Here is a 20,251-nt window from a genome sequence, read left to right as displayed (position 1 = left end):
AGCAGCAGAAAACAAGCTTGCTCCTTCTTCAATATGACATCCCTTCAAATATTTAAACAGGGCTATCATCATATCACCTCTTTCGCGTATGGTTTACACCTTCTTAGAGCCCTTAGGCTCTGGAACTCCCTTCTAAGGAGGACAGAATGACCTGTTTTTTCTTGCTCTTCTGTTGGCAAACAAAGAGTTCTTCATTCCAACTGGCTTTTTAGAAAATATTATATTTTAAAAAGAGTTTTCAAAATTGAGTTGTACTACTATATTATTATTTTTTAAATAGATGGATAGGTGAGTACTGGCTTGCTGGTTCCGAAGTTCATGCCATTATATTTTCATGTTGTACCACAGCATAAAACTTGCAAATTCAAAATGACCTTAATAGATTAGAAAGCTGGCCAAAATTAACAAAATGAATTTCAACAGGGAGAAAGGTAGGATATGACACTTGGGCAGTAAAAATGAAATGCACAGATGTAGGACTGGTGACACCTGGCTTGAAGGCAGTACATGCAAAAGGCATTTAGGAGTCTTAATGGATCACAGGCTTAATACGAGTCAGCAATGTGATGCAGCAGCTAAAAAAGCCAATGCAGTTCTAGGTTGCATCAATAGGAGTACAGTGTGTAGATCAAGAGAAATAACACCACTCTATTCTGCTTTGGCCAGTTGTCACCTGCAATACTGTATCCAGTTCTGGGCACCACAGTTTAACAAGTATGTGGACAAGCGGGGATGTGGCCGGAGGAGGTAGACCAAATTGGTGAAAGGTCTGGAAACCAAGCCCTATGAGGATCAGCTTAGGGAGCTGGGTATGTTTAGCCTGGAGAAGAGAAGGTTAGGAGGCAACATGATAGCCATTTTTAAATATATGAAGGATGTCTTATTTAGGATGGAGCAAGCTTATTTTTTGCTGCTCCTGAGACTAGGACACAGAGCAATGGATTCCAGGTACAGGAAAAAGGTGCACTTGGCCCTCTCCTTTGCCACAGCAGCAAAGGTGTCCTCATGAGGCCTCCACCACCGTGGCAAGCCAGCAGAGGGGTCCTTGGCCCTCTTTTTTTGCTGTGATGTCAGAGGTCTTGCCATGAAGAGGCGCCATGACAAAGCTGACAGAGGGGTGCTTGGCCATCTCCTCTGTTGTGATGGCAGAGGTCTCCTTGGGAAAGCACAGACCATAGTCTGAGAAGCCAAATCTTTCTTGATGGCACCATATATGGAGCCAATTTTTCATTTCTTGTATTTTTCTCCCTATCCCTGGGCTAAATCCCAGGAAAGAGCAATAAAATAACAGCCTGTGTCCAAAGGTCCTTTAGTTTTCTCCCTAGGGCCTCATAGACTCTTGCCATATTTCAAAGCTGTCTTGCCATGTTTTTGTTCTATCATGGTATCAGAAAGAAGGGATAATGGTCAGTGGGTTTGATGAATCTTGTCAGCCTCTTCGTTACCTGTTTCCCCCTTGTTTAAGAAAACAGGCCCCCACACCACTGCTTCTGTTCATCACACCCATGCCTTCAGAGGCGCAAGACTCTGCCCCTGTGATCCATAATTGCTGGTTAAGGGGAGAGCTTGGAATTGACTGTGTAGCTCCAAGCTTGAAGCATGGCTCTTGGTAGTTCTACTTTTGCATGTCACTTTCCTCCAAGTTATGCCCTCCTGTGTTTTGGAACTGCCACCCTCCCAAAAGGCATCTTTCATCCAGAAGAGTCTGCTCCACTTTCTCCAAAATGGCTTCACCCTCCCTGGTAAGTCAAAGAGCATATACACAGACCTCAAGCTACTGCCCCTTCTCCAATAAGGCAACCAACCTGCATTTGCACCATGTATAGCATGGCAGACCTTCCAGCAAGAAAACAAAAACAGCACAGATGTTGCAGGTTACTGGAAGTCTGTCACCATCCATGTTTGTCATCCTATATTCACAGTGGCACAGTTGTACCGGCTTCTCCCTTAAGGTCTCGACAAAATGCCCTCCCATGTTTGTTCATCTCTTACCTCCCAAATCCTGTGCTCAAGGAAAGTATAAACAAAAACAAACAAAGCACCTACTCAAGCCTCCAAACAATGCAGTCAATCATCTGACCCTGAAAACACAAGCTCCTCTCCTCAAAGACCCCTCCCCAGAGGTAATAAGTGCCAAATCCAAACCCTCTGCAGGACAGGCCCTTGCCCTAATGCCCCTCCCCCAAGTGGGTCCCCCAGAGATGCATTCTTCTTTTGTGTCACCCCCTTCAGCCTTTATTCCTCCAGCCATTTCTATTCTGCATTCACCATCTCTTCTAACCTCCTCCTTTCTGGCAGAACCAATAAAAGCATCACCATTCTTTTGGTGGTTCTGTTTGTTTCCTCTCCTTTGCATCTGCTACTTTTACCTGTCTGTTCTCTCCCTGCCACTGTTCCTTTTCTCTGCAAGAAACCTATGAGACCTTCTGCTTTGGGTTAGGGTCTCAAGGGAGGATGCTCTGTCACTTTGCTGCACTACAGAAGTGCCAGTGTCCAGGAAGTTGACAGTGCTGCTGCAATCATCACCAGTGACTGGCTAAGTGGGCAAATAAAAGAGGGGGGGGGGGAGAGAGAGAGAGAGGTTTACCCATGACTGATGTCATTTTTTTTTATTTGCATCTCCCAGTATGAGGAATATTAAAATGAAGATACACCTCAATTGTGTTCTGACCCTTTCTTGCTCTGCCCTACTTGGACAAATGAATGCCCAATATCAAAACTGACTCCCAAGAGAAGCTGCCCTACTGTGGCCCAAAACAGACAGGGAGACGGGAGCAGCTTCTGACCACTCCAGGGACTTGACTTTAGATGACACACTAGAAGCTACACTGGGGTTGCGCTGGGGCCACCTAAGGCAGCCCAAAACCAGCCCCAAAAGGAGTGGATATTTTCAGCTCCTTTCCATTGTCCATTTGGGACCGTGGCAGCAGGTGCCCTTGGGACCATTGTGTGTGATTGCTGCAGTCCTGGGGTGATTGGGTCAGGGGCGGCCCCTGGCCACTCCTGCCTGCCTGTCTGTTTTGCCCCAATGTACCCTAGGCAGAATGCTGAGAAGGATTCCAGAATCCACCTGTGAAGAATATGTTGCCTGCTACACTGACTCTTATTGCTGTGTGTCTGTAGCTATTGATGTGTCTCTAGTTGCAAAGATCAGGAAGATGGAATGAGCCCTTCCAGTCCTCAGGGTCATAAAGAATGTTACATTACACAATTCACAATATTATAACTATTATTTTTCAAAAGCAGGGTATGTATATGAGTGGTTGTAGTAACTTGCTGTAAGAAAGTTTGCATTACTGGATCACAATTACGACAAGCTATCTGAGGATGATTTAAGGTGACAGTTCTGTCAGTAAGCAAGAGCCTCATCAATTTCAATATACAGCAAGTTGCAAGGAAAAGAAAAGACAAAAGACATCTTATTCAAAATAAAAGAACTTCAGAGCCAAGAATTTGCAAATTGGTCAGAGGGTTGGATGGCTTAGTCAAGATCTTCTTCAACTGCTCTAAAGAAAATAATCAGTCTGACAGTTTTTTTTTTTTAATGAAGTCAATGTAGGTCAGGGGTAGGCAACCCTTTTGAGCCGGGGGCCGGGTTGCTGTCCCTCAGACAACTGGGGGGCCGAAGCCAAAAAACAAATAATTAAATAATTTTTAAAAAATTAAATAAATAAATAAACCAGGACAAATGTAGGACAAAATTTTCAAATGGAGGGCACTTTTTAAATAAAAAATGGAGGACACGTGAAAAAATTTGCTGATTTTTTAAAAAATGTTAAGATAAATGCATGTTTCTGAGGCTTCTATAGACAATTGCCCCATCATGCCCCTCGCACAAGACGCCAAAGGCCCCGGCGGCAGGACTGGGCTGGGGCCGGTCCCAAGGCCTCGCTGGGCCGCATCCGGCCCGCAGGTTGCCTATCCCTGATGTAGGTCATGTTTTTTGGGTTCAACTGGTTGAAAGTTTGACCATTTCTGAAAACAGCACCATTTCAAAAGGGAAACAAACCCCTGCTCTTATGGAATTAGTTTATGCTGAATGACTTTTAATATACAGTCAGCTCTGTATTGGTGGGCTAGTCTTCTGCGGATTGGATCATCCGCAAATCACCCTGCCTCATTATTGTCAATGGTGGTGCGTGTGTGCAGCACACACCACACAAACACAGGCACACACACATTGTGTAACTACTGACAATAATGGACCTGAGATCACACTTTTTTTAGTATCTGAGGGGGGCGAACAGAACCCCCTGCAAAATGGAGGACCAGCTGGACACACTGAATTTGCACAGGCAGCATAAATTCTCACTTGCACATCAGCTAGATATAATCATGGATCCAGCAATATAATCAGCAGGAGTCATAACTCACATATCATCTCATATCTGCTTGAGATGGTGAAGACCTTATTAATGCTTCCGCATCAAATGATTATGGAAAGGAATCGAGTCAATGCACCCTGCTTCACAAACAAGCAGAATTATTTGAAAGTACATTGCGCCTTTTTTTTTATGTGGGGGATCCGTTCCAGACACACACACACCCCGTGTAAAAAAACCCACATATGCTTGAGCCCCATTGAAAGTAATGGGGCTCGTGCATGTGGCGGTGGGGCGCACGCGCCCCATTAATCTAAATGGGACGCACCGCCCCGTGCCCCCCTTGCGGCTTTCAGCATATGCTGAAAGTCGCGTATAGTGTGTCCGTGTATGATGCGGGTGCATTGTATTCTAGGCAATGGACTACATTAAAAGACAATTGACAGGGTGTATATTCCCCCCTCCCAGAGAGCTATGATTATGATGAACTGAAATGCCCAATGTTTGTTTTTCTCTTTTTACACCCCAAGGAGTTAAAACTCAATACTATTTCCGTTAGCATTTACACATCACCAACAACCAATTATGCTCTACAGAATAACACAAAGGGTAGGGGAGAAGATTTCTACCCTCAAGGACCTTACACACTTAATTTTGACATTATAAAGAATCTAATAGAGAAGATGAGTAAAGGATGCAAAAGCAGAGTTAGAGGTAAAAGGAGAGGAAGATTTAAAATAAACATTTGACCAGATTTTGAACTACCTGTTAAGTTAAAAAAAAACCTTTAAAATGCTACCAGAAATAGGCCACAAAACCATAAATAAGCCAAACCTTGACTATTTTCGGAAGTCCCATAAATAAAATTAGAAAATAGTTAATTCTAATATCATCCCTAGCATCTTCATAAATATTCTAATAATCTAGAAATAAAATATTAATTATCAACCTTAAAGCCAAAGTGTATGTTCCAGGTTGCCGCTGGCTTTCACGAATAAGATAACTTCCCTCTGCTACGTTCAATAATTGATCTGCTTCTTCTCTTGATATCATCCCATGAAACCTGAAAAACAAAGATAATCTTTATCAGCATAAATGAAAAGAGTTGTTTCAAAAGAAATATATACCAGAAAAAAACCCCTCAGCCTTTTCATTTTTAAAATGAAAAAGCATCCTTTATTTTCCAAGAGTGCATAACAAACTAAGTCAGTTTTGAATAGAATTATGCTAATTTTTCTACTTAGCATGTGGCTGGCTTGACTATTTTCAGATGGTAGGGCTTTGTTGAGTGTGGGTATACATGTACAAGCACCCCTCTGTATCCATGGATTCTTTATCCATCAATTCAAGCATCCATTGAAAATATTTTTTAAAACAATTTCAAAAAGCAAACATTAATGTTGCCATTTTATATAAGGGATATTGTTTTATTATGCCATTGTATTTAATGGGGCTTGATAATCCACAGATTTTGTTATCCATGAGGGGGTCTTCAAATCAAACCCCACTGGACATCAAGGGCCCACTGTACACATATCCATACGCATCCTATAGAACAAGTTTTTTTTTTACAAGAAGCAGTTACTAGTTTGATTTAGAAAGGTATGCCCATGTTATCTTATATAACTATTCATCCAACACTAAGACTTATCTTTGCCAACAATGTGTTCAAACAGTAGTCAGTCAGATAACTATAGGAAGCCAGCTGGCAGGAAAAGAGGACAAGCTGTACCTTCTCTTTTGTTCTCCAGCAACTGATAGAGACATAGCACCTTATATACTTGAGGAAACATGTAAGCATCATGACTATAATCCTTGATGGTCCCATCCTCCGTGAATTTATCAAATCCTGTTATAAAGCCACCCAAGTGGGTTGCCATGATACAATATAAGTATGCACTATGTAAAGAAGTACAGTACTTCATTTTATCTGTCCCAAATTTCCCACCTTTTAGTATTAGTAGATGACCCTGTATTCCAATATTACATAAGTGTGTATAGGTGGGGCGGGGGGGGGGGGGAGAAGCTTCTCCATACCTGCTTTCTCCACATGATTCACAATTGTATACACAACTACCATTATCCTCTTAGTTCTTTTCCCCAAGCTAACAGCCCCAAGTATTGTAATATTTCACCACAGGGGAGTTGCTCCAGTCTGTTCATCATTTCGGTTGCCCCTTTCTGTACCTTTTCCAGCACTGCAGTAACTGGATATACCCAATATTCTAGATGCTGTCAGATGTATGTATGTAAGTAACAGCAGTGTGATCCTGGCAATTCTGTTTTCAGCTCCCTTTCTAATTAAGTACAACAAGAACTTCTTTTTGCAACAGCCACACACCGAATGGACATTTTCACTGAATCATCTACACAACCCTGACACACAGCTGCACATCCTTCTTAACATTCCAGCTACATGTTCTTCTCAACAATAAGCCTTTTTGACAGCAGGCCAGGTCCCTAAGGACACATCTTAAATTTAAATAATCATCTCTATATTAATCTACATAATTTACATATATCTGTCCCAAGAGCATCCACAATTCCTTCCCTTTACAACCTATAATCATTTTCGCTTTCTGTCCATGAACAAATTAAAGTATCTTTGATCAATAAAATTTAAGTCACAAAAAAGCAACAAACCAGAGCCCCTATTTTTTTTTAAAAAATTATGTATGCCCCTTTCTATACAGTAGAAAGAGAAAATGCTATATTTTTCAAGAAATCCACATTCCCCCAGGATATAGGATGTAAACTATAAGACGTGGTACAAGTGAAAAATGACTGGTGGCTAGGATTGTACTATTCTACTTTTTCCAACTTGGGCATTTAATTTACATATATTGCAGATTATTCTAATTATGCAAATTACTCTAATTTGCATTCTAAATGTGCAAATCAGGCATATTAAACTTTTTACAGTTAAAACTGACCAGAAAGCACTAATAAAATTAATATTTAAAATGAGAGATCTCTGCTTTATCATGGAATTTACTATATGACAGTGAGCCACCACTACTTCTCAACGAACCTATTTCACAAGATTGCTGAGAGAATTAAAAGGTAGAGGAAAGCCATGTGAAGTAGACATGTGCATTCATAGTGCAGTACAAATAAAAGAATAACAACAACAATATTAACATTTTTCTCATGCACAGATGAATGTATAAATGGGCTCTAAGATGGAGTTGGCATTTTTCCATATTTCAAAGAATGGATCTTTAAATTCCTTAATCTGGCATTGTTATCCATTATAACTACAGTTTCAAATATGTGCGCCCTTTAGAAACATGGAAGGTCACTAATGCAAACTGGCACACTTAGGCCCGATACAGACGGGCAGAATGGAGTGCCGAGATCATGCCCCTTTCTGCCCCAGATCGTTGCCGTGGCAACCGCACGGACACGGCAACAATCCACTCTAAAAAGGACCTGCGAAACGCAGCTCCTTTCTGTGCTGCTGCCAAGGTGCCATTAGCGCCCTGGAGTGGCACTGTGCCGTCACTCATGCACTGAAGCGTTTAGAGGTGGTGCACAAGGCACATCATCAGTGCGTGTGCCATTTAAACATGCGTGCCAAAATGGCACCGGGAGAGTGTGGCACATATAGACGCTCCGTGCTCCCCAGCCCTAATTTTGGTCTCAGACCGCTGCAAATCAGGCCCAATACAGACGGGCAGAAAAGAGTGCCAAGTCATTGACCCTTTCTGCTGCGGATCGTTTTTGTAGCAACTGCACAGACGCAGCAACAATCCGCTCTAAAAAGGACCTGAGAAATTCAACTCCTTTATGTGCTGCTGCCAAGGCGCCATTAGCACCCTGGAGTGGCACTGTGCCATTGCTCCTGCGCTGCGCTGTTTAGAGGCGGCGCACTAGTGATGTCATCAGTGAGCGTACCATCTAAACACGCGTGCACGCCATTTAAATGCGTGCACACACCAAAATAGCACCGGGAGAGTGTAGAGCGTGCGGACGCTCCGTGCTCCCCAGCCTTAATTTTGGCCCCAGGCCGCTGCAAAGCGGTGGTCTGTACCAGGTCTCAGCCAATAAGTAACAAATCAATTTAATATTAATATATGTAATCAAATACCAAATGATCAATAATAAAACTATGGATTCCAAAAGAACAAATGCCATATTCAGAGATGGCAAAGAGAACAATCCTGCTCTAAATTTATACATTAAATAAAAGTGTCCAAAGATTTCTTTTTACCATTGCAAAATACATAAATGAAATATTTTCTTATGACCCGCTTGCTTGCATTAACAAAGGATTGTGCTGATCCCTGAGCAACTAAGCTTCTCTTTAACACTGTTTAACCAATGTCACTAGATTAAGAGAGTGCAAGAACAAATTAGCTATAAATTTCTCTATCCATACTCATAGGGACAAACATGAGCACTCTACTTTCATTTTCTCTTTTGTTTTGTTTTCCTTTAAAAAATGCTTGCATTTTATTTTATTCAGATGAAAGCATGAAAATGTGTGAAGTAAAGCAATTTGTTTCAAGATCAAAAACGGGTAACCTGTCATCAGAAATGCACAGGAATTTGACTTGACTGCTGAGGATGTGCACGTCAACATTTCTTTCTGTGACCTACTCATGACTGAATAAGAATGCATGTGTTGAAGCCACAAGTGAATTATGAAATAATCTTATCTCTGTTATTGTCTCTGAATGCTGGAAGTTAAATTAAGATATTTTATGAGTTCAGGGACAGAAAGAACAGTAGCCATTGGGCACTGTTTTGGTACTTTCACTCTACTTTAAAACATTATCTCATAGCTCAAGGTAATGGATTTACAGCAGTACATTACTTACTCTCTTCCATAGTATTTTGGTCTCTTCTCTACCTGTTGGGGAAAAAAAAGAAAGAGCTACATTTTACTTGGAACAATATAAGACTCATAAAATATTATTTTCATTTATTATTTAGTTTATCTTCAGATTAGCTGCATAGAAGTTGAGACCTCATGATTTCTCCAACCACTAGAATGTAACAAAACCTCAATTTCATCAACTGTTGACATGGAAGAAATATTGCCACATTACTCTGTTTGAACTATAAAAACAAAAAGTCAAAGAAAGGCTTTTTATATAGCTTATCATCTCTAGATTGTTTTAACTGATAATGTAAGTGGGATACCACGACTTTATTCACAGATGTCTCAAATATATATTCATAGATACCTCATAAATTATTAAGACCTGCTTCACACCATATTTATTTTATGGAAATCACTTACATATGGGAAAACTTTGCAATTACTGCAAGTAAGCCACAACCTAAATCATGGCACATATTGTTTATACGCTTGTCTGAGACCACAATGAGTATGGCACTATGTGATCTAAGGACGATATGGCTGTATGAGCTATTTGGTATTTTTCAAAGATGAAAACATTATTAAGATAACAACATCCTAAATGGATCTGATCAACCCGAGCTGCCAAGGCTTGCAATGATTCATCTGAAGGCTCTGTTGCCTCAGGCTGCATCTACACTGCAGAATTAATGCAGTGGGCTTCAATTCTGGGATTTATAATTTTATGAGATATGTATCCTTCTCTGTGAGAGAATTCTGGTGCCACATCGAACTACAAACCCCAGGATTCCAAAGGATGAAGCCATGACAGTTAAAGCAGTATCAAACTGCATTAATTCTGCAGTGTGGCAGCAGCCTAACACTGTAAAGTGGCACTAACCTTCTTGCAAAGGTGTGCAAGCATATGCTGATATTTGGGCATGTGAGCTTAATGAGGGACTGGAGAAAGTTTCTCTATGCAATGGCTTCTTTTTCTTTTTCACTAGTTCTGTTGCTGACAGTTTCAATTAAGCCACTCTTAGGGGGGCAACTAGGCTTGAGCCAATGAATTTGTAAGATTCAGACCTGTCTCTTTATTTTCAACATGGTAATACAATAAGCCCTCCATATCCACTGAATTTTTATCTACCAAATCAAACATCCATGGTTTGAATTTTTTAAAAAAACATATAAATTTCAAAAGGCAAACCTTGATTTTCCCATTATAGAAAAAGATCACCATCTTACTATGCCATTGTATATATTGGGACTTGAGCATCCATGGATTTTGGTATCTATGGGGGGTTCTGCACCTAAACTCCAGCAGATACCAAGAGTCTACTGTATTTACAAACTACTTCAAAAAGAGTTGGGTATATCGTGTCTAGGATCAGCAATCAGCAGGACCCACCATGGCTGCCAATGTAGTCCCTTACTTTTTATTCTTTGTTATTACCTGTCATTGTGAAAAGGAACACCAGCCAGATCAGTAAAGTCACCACAATATTTGCTATTCCCTGTGCCTGTGGGCCCTGCCACCCATGTATACTGTGGTGGGAGTAGGGCTAGAGACACTGGAAATAATTCTCTCTTCAGTGTCTGGACTCAGAGAGTTCGGAGTGCCTGCTGCTGCACTTTCTGTACAGCTGCTCATGCCTATTGGTCCCCTTTATCCCCGATAAGATTTGTCTGTATTCGTGAAGGGACAGAAAGAGGTTCCCTAGCCCAGGTCCCCCTCCCCTCAAAAAACCCTGGTGCCACCACTAAAGGGGGTACATACTGGCCACTATTCAATGGGGTGCTTCTGAAAGCAGAAACAACCTACTCTCCCTCCTGACCCCTGCCATATATTCAAGAAACACATATGCTGACAACATGCCAAGGCAGATTTTTGATGCCAGGGTGGGCTATAGGAAGAAGGGTAAGAAAGGTACCACAAGTGCAGCATTGCGTTTAGCCCTCTAAAGAATGCTAAAGAAACAGTAACTGTGCTACAGGGGCAGAATGGGAGTCTGAAAGAGGCATGGTCATGCGTAGTCTGGTTTGATGCAAAAATCAGAGTGGAAGACAAATGCAACTACAAAACAGCTAAATGGTCTGGTGTCACCATTTATTATGTTTTACACTAAGCACTGTCTTGACACATCAGCCAGATTTAGCATGCATATAATATGCACAGGGCAATGTTCATAAACATAATCTCCTCTTCAGGAACCAGTTTAATAGGAAATACATTTGCTTGTGTCTTGACCATTTACAAAGGGTTTCTTAGGACAAGGTTGTTTGGAGATACCCAGGCTTCTTGGTAATTATTACCGCATTAGAATGAAGTCTTATTATGAAGCAATGAGGGGAGCCATGCTAATTAATGCAATCATTTGGTCCGCTTGATATCTTTTCATTTAAGATTATTTTAACTTTGTGGTGAGATGCCCAGCTGTGACAGCAAAGGACATTTAAGTGTGTTTATGTCACACAAACAAACATGCAGCACAATAACCACAATGAGGCTTATAGCTTTGGGGAAAAAAAGAGTCTCAAAAATGTTGATTACAATCAAGATGGATTAATTAAATCAGTGAGAGATAACCATGTTTGATTTTTAAAGATATACCATCTCTTCCCTATGAAGCTACCACAACTAGAGATAGCATGGTTCTTTCTCTGAGACTAGCTCTGCTTTGGTGTAATCTTAGTAGTGTAAAAACCAGTATACATTGATTGATAGTGAGGCATCTTAGAAACAGTCTGCTGTTGGAGTGATTTGAGATAAAGTCTATCCAAACCTATACAAGCATCACACAAAACAATATGCACTGTCTTGTCTGATTCCCCTGATCATAATTCAGCTCTTCTTTTCCAAATAACCCACTCAACACTGACAATAAGAAGGCCAAATAAACAGACATGATTGTTGTGAAGACTTACAAACAGCCAGTACACAAACCAAGACTGGCCTTCACCCCTTTCCAGACTTCGCAAGGAATTAACTTCACCCCACCCCGCCTCACTATTGTGGTACTGTCTCTTTTTGTTGATCCTTGGTATCATTGACAGAAACCAAGACAGAGATTATGTTCTACCTCCAACCCTGATAACCAACAGAGTTAAACCCCTTTAAATGATAAAACATGTATCCTCTTGTCCCTCTGCCCAACAAAATAATCAGCCAGTTTGTGGCTGAAACAACAACAAGCTCCTCAGGGTTATAGTTCAGAATTAAGGCACGTTCCAGACGCGCAAAAAGTGTGTACTAGGTACGTACTAGGGTTAGGAAAGGGCGTCCTTTCTGGACGCCCTAACCCTAGTACGTACCTAGTACGTACAAAATGGCAGCACCCATTCTACATGGGTGCCGCCATTGGGACGTCACGACTGCGCCGCCTCCAAACAGAGCGGCGCGGAAGTGACGTCCTGGCGCTGCGCTAGGGCACCTGGTGCAACCTTTCCGCGGCGCCAGAAGGAGCTCCGAAACGGAGCTCCTTCCAGGTTTGTGGCACTGGGCACAGCTTTTACACGGCTGCGCCAGCGTCACAAAAGAGAAAGGGGCCGAGTGGCCCCTTTCTTTTCGTCCCCACCACTGTCGGGGTGTCCTTGGGGCATGAAGCCCCAAGGACACCACTTTCCAGGCCATGGGGAAGCGGCCTTTTGCCGCTTCCCCGCAACCTGGAAAGCAGCGGATTGGGGCCTCAGAGGCTGCTGCTGTGGCAGCTGAGGCCCCGATCCGGCAGGGAAAGGGGCAGGAACAGGCCGCCCCAAAAGGGCAGGCTGTAAACCGCCAAAGAGTCCCTTTTATAATGCTGAGAGCCAGTATGGCATAGTAGTTTGTGTTGGACAGAGAAGACTCTATGATCCTAGAGATCAGGGTTCAATTCCCAGCTCATCTGTGAAACCCACTGGGTGACCTTGGACCAAGTCACATGCTGTCAATATCAGGGTAAGGCAATGGCAAACCTCTTCTGAACAAATCTGGCCAAGACAAAAACCACAATAGATTCTCCTTTAGGGTCACTGTAAGTCAGAAATGATTTGAAGGCACATAACAACAATTTAAAATGACTGGTCCATTAATTGGGGCACCATTCTGTTAAACCTTGTGGGGATTGTATCATTTGCATTTCAAATTATTATTCAGGTTTTGACCATGTGAGTTACACTGTGCTGAATATGTTATTTAACACTTCAACAGGAACGAGGAGTAATCCCCCCATTACACATCAGGGATAAGCTCCAAAATTTCTTCATTTAAAATCTAAAAAAAATTTAAAAAGTGGGAGCTTATCCCTAATGCACATTAACAGATTTAATTATCCCTGCTATGCTAGAAGGTTTTACTTTCTGTTACTTCCAATCTGTTTTCACATCTTAACAGCTCAATTACTTTGAGAGGATAGTACTGGCTGCCCCGACATCTCATTTCCCTTTACTGAAGCCCTCAGAGAAACTCATCCTAAAGGCCAGCCAAAAGATTTTTTAAAAAACCAAGCAAAATGGTCAAGTACATTAACAATTGAAGATCACTAAACATCTTACTGCTGTATAATTTTACAGTATGACTTGAGTACTCAGATTTGTGCAAACAGTTATAAGATGCATGTATGTTTCCCACACTCCAAAACACATATAGCAAACAAATTTGCTGCTTAGTGTGGAGTAACAAGTCTGTGGTGTGGTTTGGTTGTTGGATTGGTATTTGGAAGATTAGGGTTTTAGTCCCCACTGAGCCACAAAACTGAGAGGCCCACTGCTCTTGCTCAACCCAACCACCTCACAGGATTGTTTGGAGAACAGAATGAGGAAATAGAGAACCATACCACCTTGAACTCATTGGAGGAAAAGAATGATAAATAAATAAAACCTACTTTGATCAGAATGTTTATCCACATTTCAGTGCAAGAGAAGCTGAATGATGATTTGAGCCGAACATATTAGGGAACCCACCCCAAGAAACTATCATTTCAATGAGAATATTCCATTTTACAGCTCTAAAACAAGGGTCAATGCTTGTAATCTCCATATTTTCAATCCAAATTAAAAATCTATGTTGGTTACAATTAAATTCTGTTTGAAAATGACTTTCTTCACTTTTGTCAAACTGTAGTATAAAGAGCCAGCAACATGTAGTGATTTGTGTGTTGGACTATGACTCTGTAGTTTGTTGTTGTTGTTAACTGCCCTCAAGCCAATCTCAACCCATGAGAACCCTGTGGATGAGACATCTCCAAGACTCCTGGTCCTCCACTACCCTGCTGAGTTCCTGTACACTTATATCCGTGACCTCCTTAATAGAGTCCATCCATCTAGCACGTAGCCTTCCTCTCTTTCTACTTTCTTCCACCTTTCCTAGTGAGTCGTGCCTTCTCATGATGTGTCTGAAGTACGGCAGCCTAAGTTTTGTCATCTTGGCTTCCAGAGAGATTTCTGGCTTGATCTGCTCTAGGACCCATTTGTTTGTGTTTTCAGCTGTCCACGGAGTCCTCAGCACTCTTCTCCAGCATCACATCTCAAATGAACTGATTTTTTTCTTGTCTTCTTTCTTAACTGTCCAGCTCTCACATCCATACATGGTAATAGTGAATATAATGGCTTGTATGATTCTAATTTTTATGCTTAGTTGTATTTATTTGCATTTTAGTCTCTTTTCTATTTCTTTCATAGCCACCCTCCCCATTCTTAATCTTCTTTTGATTTCCTGGCTGCAGTCCCCGTTTCTATCAATGTTTGATCCCAGATATGAAAACTCTTTTATTATTTCTATTTCTTCATTGTCTAGGTTGAATTTGTGAAGATTCTCAATAGCCATTAATTTGGGGGCTTTTGCACTTTCTTCCTTGATCTTCCTTACTAGTTGTTCCAGGTCTTTGAGGTTTTCTGCTAGTATTATGGTGTCATCTGCATATCACAGAATGTTGTTGTTCCTTCCTCCTGTTTTCACTCCTCCTTCTTCTATGTCCAAGCCTGCTTTTCTTACAATATGTTCTGCATATAAGTTGAACAGGTAGGGTGATAAGTTGCAGCCTTGTCTGACCTCTTTGCCAAGTGGGAACCATTCTGTTTCTCCATGTTCTGTTTTGACACTAGCCTCTTGTCCTGAGTACAGGTTCCTCAACAGGACTATCAGATGTGTTGGCATGCCAATGTCTTTAAGTGGGTTCCATAGCCTTTCATGACTGATGAAGTCAAAGGCTTTGCTGTAGTCCAGTGATGGCGAACCTATGGCACGCGTGCCAGAGGTGGCACTCAGAGCCCTCTCTGTGGGCACACATGCTGTCTCCCTAGCACAGAGTTTGCCAGAGTTTCTTACTAGAAAGCCAGAGGGACATGGCACTTTGTATTAAATAAGTGGGGTCTGGGTTGCAGTTTGGGCACTCGGTCTGTAAAAGGTTCACCATCACTGCTGTAGTCTATAAAGTACACACTGATTTTCTTTTGGAATTCCCTCATGTACTCCATTAGCCATCGTATGTTTGCAATGTGGTCCCTAGTGCTTCTTCCTTTCCTGAACCCCACTTGGACCACTGGGATTTCTCTCCTTGTATGGTTGGAGTCTATGTTGCAGACTTTTGAGCATAATTTTTGTTGCATGGGAAATTAGTGCTATGGTCCTATAGTTGCTTCAGTCTTTTGTGTCTCCTTTTTTGTGAAGGATATATATCGATGGTTTCCAATCTGTTAGCTATCATTTTGTTTTCCATGTCTGCTGACATATGTTAGTAAGCGCTGCAGTTGGCTCTGTGAGTGTGAATTACAACAGATGATTGGGGTATTGTCTGTTCCTGGTGATTTGTTTTTCACCATTTTCTTTATTGTAGCTTCCACCTCACTTTTTAGAATTTGGGGTTCATTTTCATATGGCTCTTCATTCCACATGTCATTCATTTTATCATCTCTTTTATATAACTCTTCTGCGAATTGCATCCAACATCTTTTTATTCCTTCTTAGCCTTGAATTATGTTAATTTTATTGTCATAGAGAGTCCTGGTCCTTGGTTTGAAATTTCCTTTGATTTCCCAGATCATGTGAAATAGATTTCTTGTTCTTCCCATTTTGTTGTTATCTTCAATTTCACTGCATTGGTCAATGTAGCAATTTTCTTTATCTTTCTGCACAAGCCGTTGTACTGTTGCAGGCATAATTCTTAGTTTGTTACTATCTCCCTTTTGTTTTGCTTCTCTTTTTTCCCTTTATTACTTGTAGTGTTTTGTCTGTCATCCATGGTTTCTTCTCTCTCTTTTTGTCTATTGAGTGTCTGTCTGCATTCTTCTTTTATATGTCTCTGGCTTCGGACCATAGTTCTTCTGGTTCACCATTTATTATGCTTAGTAGTGCAAATCTGTTCCTTATATTGTCACTAAATTCTGATAAGATATTGTTATATCATGTTTTGGTATAATGACTGGTTTTCTTTTCTTCTTGAGTATTACTCTTATTTTTCATATGAGTAGTTTGTGATCTGAGCCACAGTCGGCGTCTGGTCTAGTGATTGGGCGGCATATAAATAAATCCTATTATTATTATTATTATTATTATTATTATTATTATTAGTCTTGGACACAAGTATAGAACTTCACCATCTTTTACTTCTGATTATATAATCTATTCGTTTTTTGTGTTGACCATCTGTTGATATCCATATGTATAGCCTTCTTTCTGGTTGAATGAAAAATGTGTTTGCAATGAATAGGTTGTTAACATCACAAAAATCTATCACATGCTCACCTGCTTCATTTCTTTTGCCTAAACCAAATCTGCCTACTGTTTTTGATTCTTCTTTGCTTCCAACCTTTGAATTCCAGTGACTCTGGAGACCAGGGTACAAATTCCCTCTTGGCCATGGAAACCCTCTGGGTAACCTTGAGCCAATCACACAGTCTCAGCCTCAGAGGAAAACTATGGTAAACCTCCCATGAACAAATTTTAACCAAGAAAATCCTGCTTAGGGTTGCTGTAAGTTGTGAATGATTTAAAGCAGATGACAACAACAAATATTAAGAAGATATACAAATGACAAAGAGAATAAAAATCATTTTAAAGTAAAACATTTCTATATCCAGCATTTGTATGTACAAAGCAAATGGCCTCTTGACTAAATTTGCTTTGCTAAGCTTCTCAGACCCTTTCAGGCCCTCCCAGGCTAATACATACATAAATCCAATTTCTGAATAAGCATGAATGTAATTGCTTTCCTGATCTAAGACCCTAATTCCTATGGAATTCCAAATAAACCAGAGATAAAATGAGACTGCTGGTGTTTTGGGGTTTGTGTGTGTGTGTGTGGGGGGGGCTTTTCCAATCTGAATTGAGACACATATAACTTATGCCATCTGAATATAACGTATGCCATCTTCTTTTGTTCAGATAGCCAGCAGTGTCAGGGCACTCAGCTAGACACAGGACACCAGGGCACCAAGATGCCTATACTGCAATTATAATCAAATCCTATATGTCTGAAAACTTAACTGACTCTCTGTAGTTTTCAGTAAAGTAGGAGTGTGCAAGCTATTTTCCAAACCCCATGTTTAGATCAGGAATGCAATTACAGCCCATAACAGCCCCCACAAGACAAAACTGGAATTGAATGGAAGGCCACTTCTGTTTCATGAACCCTTTTCCCTTACATATTTGCAGCCGACAAGAACAATTCACATGAAAGGTAGTACCTTCTTTTATGACAAAATCACCAATTCTCTCCAAAAGCGGGAAAGGGTGTGTTTTTTTTAACCAAAACAAGCGAACAGTGGGCTCAGGAGTGTTCTGGGATTCCAGGAGCTTAGAAAGTGAACTGGAAGGCTACACATGATCCCTGGGCCTCCCACATGTACTATGAAGGAATGATGGAAGTTAAAACAACTTGTAAGTAGCCACTTGCCTGCATAAAACTCTGTCCAGGCAACAAGACATTGGCATTTTGTTTATTCTGGATTGTGTTCAGTCAATGAAAGATCACCCAACTGCAGTTTGGGGCTTTCTCCTTGGACCTGTCTATACTGGCCAGAATACGCAGAGCTGTTTCCAGAATATTCTGGCTCTAGAGATGCCCCAGATTCCCTCCATTACCTTTGCACTCTGTAGTGACGTCAAGCAGGTACACACATGTCCTGCTGTACTGCCACCACTGTGAGTTCTTCCCTCTGTGGTCAGAAACGAGGTACCCAGCATGGTCACCTTGTTGTGACCACAGAGGGAGCAACTCACACCAGCGACAGTACAGCAGGATGTGTGTACAAACAGCTGCCATGCATCACTATCGAGTTCTCCAAATGTTCCTGCAAAATTCAAAGCAAAAAGTAAGCTTTTAAATACCAGTTTAGGCAAGGGATTTTAATGAAGTTTTAGATCCTTTGTTAGACAGAAGTACACTGTGACATATGGCACCCCTAAGGTGAAACTATCATGGGATTTTCTTGGCATGATTTGTTCAGGAGGGGTTGCCTTTGTCTTCCTCTGAGGCTGAGAGAGTAGGACGTGCATGCCACTGCCATCAATACAAGTGAATCCCTAGACAAGGAAAACAGGCATAACGTGCTGGACTTTTATTTGTTGTTGTTGTTGTTTTTACAATTTTATTTTTAAATAATTATACAAAGTAAAATTACATCGTGAGGCTCTTAGATACACATCTTGATAGTATTACAGCCATAAAGAATATGGAGATAAAAAAGGAGAAATCATAAATTTCAATAAAAGCAGACCAAATGGCTGAATAAAAATCCAATATGAATTTCATTTTTAAAAAAAATCACTTCCAAAGATCTTTATAATATTATATATTACAATCTGTTTGCTTGCTTCACATGCCTCTTTAAGACATGTTTCCTTCACAACAGGAAAAACTGCGCAAGAGGATATTTTGCAGAGAAGGCAAAAGCCTCCTAGGAAGGTGAGCTCACACAGGACTTAGTAAGTACTAATGATGATGAAAGAGACTGGAAGACAGCAGAACTCTTTGGAAGGCCAGTGACATTCATAGGACAAGTGGTAGATTGGCAAAGGAAGGGAAGCAGGGCCTGCATTCATATGCTAGTTTGAACTAAGCCAAATTTTTGGCTTCAGCTGTATAGTCCATGAAAACAGTGAACATATAGAAAATGGTATCTATTCTGCTCTTGCCTTATTAAAGTGCTCCAGTGTATATAAACAGTAAGCATACTTGCCCTCTTTTTTGCAGCACTTTTCTTTTTCTCTTACTGCCAAACAGTGAAAGGCACTCCAACCTTGAGTTTGAGGTTTAGTGGTATTTATTACAACTTATTCCTTAAAGACCATGATTTGTTTGGACAGAACACAATATAGCTGGCAAGATAGCTATGTTTTTTTCAAATTGCTTGCCACTGAAAGGAAAATGGAAAAAAAAATCCTTTAACAGGTGGAAACAGGCAGACTGATCTGTCATGCTAGCACTTCTGTAGCAGTATGTCAATAGGGCATTGCATGTGTTACCTGTCTAGGGAACATGTGCATGCACAGTCCTGGTCAAATTGCCAGTGGCAGTGCAAAGTCACTTGTGAGAAAGAAAAGCCCAGAACAGAATATTGGTGTCACTGCTTATAATTTAAGACTTCAAACTAGAACATTCCAGGCTAGGCAGAACTGGGAACATGTGCAGTGTTCCTGCTGGATTATTACTCCCCCATCATTCCTTTATCAAATGTCATGATAGCTGGATTGATGGGAGTTGCAATCCTACCGCTCCTGGAAGGTGACACATAGAGCTTCTGACAAGATGGAAACCTGAATGTAATACTCATTGCTGTATATTGTTTCATCTCCAGATCCTGAGATTCATATGTGAAGGCTCATATATATGTTTATGAATGTGAGAGCCCATGCATAACCTTTAACAGATCAGCATAATTGTGGGTTATTATTCTGATAAGGACAGGTTGCTTACGTGTAACGATATTTCTTAGAGTGGTCATCTGTGAATTTATACAAATGGGTTATTCTGTGCCTGCACAGCTAGCTTCGGAACCTTCTTGGAGATATTAGAGGCGTTTTGGCGGTAGCCCCTTCCACTCTCCAACTGCCTTATTATCCGGTTTCCCACCTAAACCCTCAGTTCCATGGACGCTGAGTAGCAGCAGCCCAGGACCGAAGGAGAGGCAGGCAGGGCACAAATGT

The 20,251-nt window shown here is 41.0% G+C and overlaps 1 protein-coding gene across 4 annotated transcripts in view; it reads right to left on the bottom strand.

The window, feature by feature from the left end:
* The window catches only part of LOC149313733 (N-chimaerin), a 142,956-nt gene that overhangs the window by 69,436 nt on the left and 53,269 nt on the right, over window positions 1–20,251 (bottom strand). For all 4 annotated transcript variants that reach the window (XM_089519713.1, XM_089519715.1, XM_089519712.1 and 1 more), the window contains 2 exons: window positions 9,146–9,177; window positions 5,272–5,385 (listed from right to left, as the gene is read on the bottom strand). In XM_089519713.1, coding sequence (XP_089375839.1) covers window positions 5,272–5,385; window positions 9,146–9,177 — 146 coding nt within the window. The remainder of the gene's footprint in view (window positions 1–5,271; window positions 5,386–9,145; window positions 9,178–20,251) is intronic.

This window comes from Sceloporus occidentalis, unplaced genomic scaffold (genome assembly GCF_023333645.1).
Source record: "Sceloporus occidentalis isolate IW3139 unplaced genomic scaffold, rSceOcc1.0.p SCAF_4, whole genome shotgun sequence".
NCBI lineage: Eukaryota > Metazoa > Chordata > Lepidosauria > Squamata > Phrynosomatidae > Sceloporus > Sceloporus occidentalis.
This window is presented reverse-complemented; position numbering and strand designations above follow the sequence as displayed.